The sequence below is a fragment of the Arachis duranensis genome, unplaced genomic scaffold (assembly GCF_000817695.3).
Source record: "Arachis duranensis cultivar V14167 unplaced genomic scaffold, aradu.V14167.gnm2.J7QH unplaced_Scaffold_165934, whole genome shotgun sequence".
NCBI classification, from domain to species: Eukaryota; Viridiplantae; Streptophyta; class Magnoliopsida; order Fabales; family Fabaceae; genus Arachis; species Arachis duranensis.
In genome coordinates this window covers 2,963,031-2,965,143 of record NW_026264258.1, presented here as the reverse complement: position 1 = coordinate 2,965,143, position 2,113 = coordinate 2,963,031, and the positions used below count along the sequence as shown (strand labels likewise).

The 2,113-nt window shown below is 22.7% G+C and overlaps 1 protein-coding gene across 1 annotated transcript in view; it reads right to left on the bottom strand.

The window, feature by feature from the left end:
* LOC107478943 (uncharacterized) overlaps window positions 1–2,113 on the bottom strand; it is a 3,866-nt gene that overhangs the window by 878 nt on the left and 875 nt on the right. The window contains exons 2-4 of the mRNA XM_016099102.3: window positions 920–977; window positions 503–586; window positions 232–373 (exon numbers count right to left, since the gene is read on the bottom strand). Of these exons, the coding sequence (XP_015954588.1) occupies window positions 232–373; window positions 503–586; window positions 920–977 (284 nt within the window). The remainder of the gene's footprint in view (window positions 1–231; window positions 374–502; window positions 587–919; window positions 978–2,113) is intronic.

Sequence of the window (2,113 nt, the reverse complement as noted above, 5' to 3'; positions counted from 1 at the left end):
ATTTTGGGAGGTTAATGTAAGTATGAAAAAAATACATTAAGTGATTTAATTTTATTTATAGAAATGAAGTTATCTTTTCTCCATCTACTACCACAAGATAATTTGAGTCTTAAGAAATAAATACTTCAATTATGGGTTCAAAACTTCAAATAAATAGTATATATAACTGCTTAAGAAATTGATAAAAAAAATTGTATAGATATGAATATAATAATAAAAATGTGTACTTGCCTTCATTATGCATTTAGCATTGTCTACTATGCACATGATTCTACTATCTGCTAAAGAAAGTGCCTTGTTTGATATTATGTCCATGATTTCCTTTTCCTCCATTTTTGCAACAATATTTGGATCAAACTCAGCAAAAACTTCTCTGTGCCAAACACATATAATAATCTAATTACTATATATACCCATATGTATTTTTAATATAATTACTTAGAAAAAATAATTAAAACTTAGATACACAATTATTCAACAATAATAATAATAATAATAATACCTAAGTGTTTCCTTTCTTTTTAGAATTTCTGTCCAATTGTAATCAATGAGCAATCCACACAATGCTAGCAGTTCAAACAATTTGCTGTTTCATAATAATTCAACCAACAATATAATCAGGAGACTTTAATTAAGTTGGAATCAATAATGCATTATAGGTTGTTGGTGTTTTTTTTTAAATAATTTTTTCTGTTAATATGTCTTTATTGATAATTACATATGTGCCAAAATATTATTGTTCTATTCTATGTTGTTAGTTATGATATACTTAAGAAAAAAAGACAACCTCTTTAATTTTTTATTTTTTAAAAATGTAATTAATTAGGAACTAATTTTTTTATAATTATAATAAAAATGAAAAAGATAAAATAATAGGCTAAAATTATAAACATGTTATTATTAAAAACTCTATACTTACTTGTCATCATAAGCTGGAACTCCCCAGCATTCATCATGAAATTCTATATACACCTTATCTGCAAGAAGAAAAAAAAATTATGCTACTTTTTCTATTGTTCTATGTCAGCAATAATATTCAAACACAAGTTTTATGTTTAATTTGTATTAGTTAATAAAAAATTATAAATCTATAATGTTTTTGTGTAAGTGTATATAATCTCATTCATTCCATATTTAATATATTAGGTGATTAAAAAAAAAAAGAACATTGTTAGAGTCAACTTATAAATAGTTAGAAGTAGGTGGAACCCAACCATATATAGTTGAGGAAGCTATGACTTAAAATTGTATATATATGGTAGTGTTTTAAATTTTTTAGATGAACATCATAAATGTTAGATCCAACAAGAATTTGGTCAACACTATTTTTCTATTTTTGTTATTTTTATTGTAACTGATTGTAACAAAGTACCAACTTTAATTTCATTATTTAATTTACTTCTTCAGATAAGTAATTAATTAAGTTAAGTAACATAAAATAAACAACTAAATTCAAGGCATGATTTGACATTTGAACTAAGTAGAAATAAATTAAACAATATGCTCTATTGAATATATCTTCATTACATAAAATAGAATCTTATGATAATATAATATATAGAATAGAGACTTGTTTTCAGAGGGAATATAATAATAATAAAAATATGTTTTGCATTTTTTTTAATAAATATTTAGAAACAAACCAATCCAAATAATATACAATTTCTTAGCATTATGATGAGTGGTGATGAGAACTTCAACTTAATTATTAGGTAATTATATATCAGATTATATTCAAAACATTCAAATCATTATTTTCGTTTAAAAGTTAACAATTGATGAGAGTAACAAAAGTTATAGTTATAAAATTTGTTCATTCCAAGAGAAAAGAAAGAGCCTAATGATATATAAAATTTTATTGGAAAAAAAAAGTTAATCTTACACACAAGATTCTTATATACTAGTAGATAGGGTTAACAATATATACAATAATAATCTCTATAATTAATAAAACACAGCCAAAATCTCTATAATTAAAAAAATTACTTTTAGGCCATAGGGGTCACAAAAGTAACAATATTACTACTATTGTATACTAGACTCATAATAACCATCATTTAATTAAAAAAATAACTATGTTACATATACCTAAAAAATAGTTACTAATTTAACT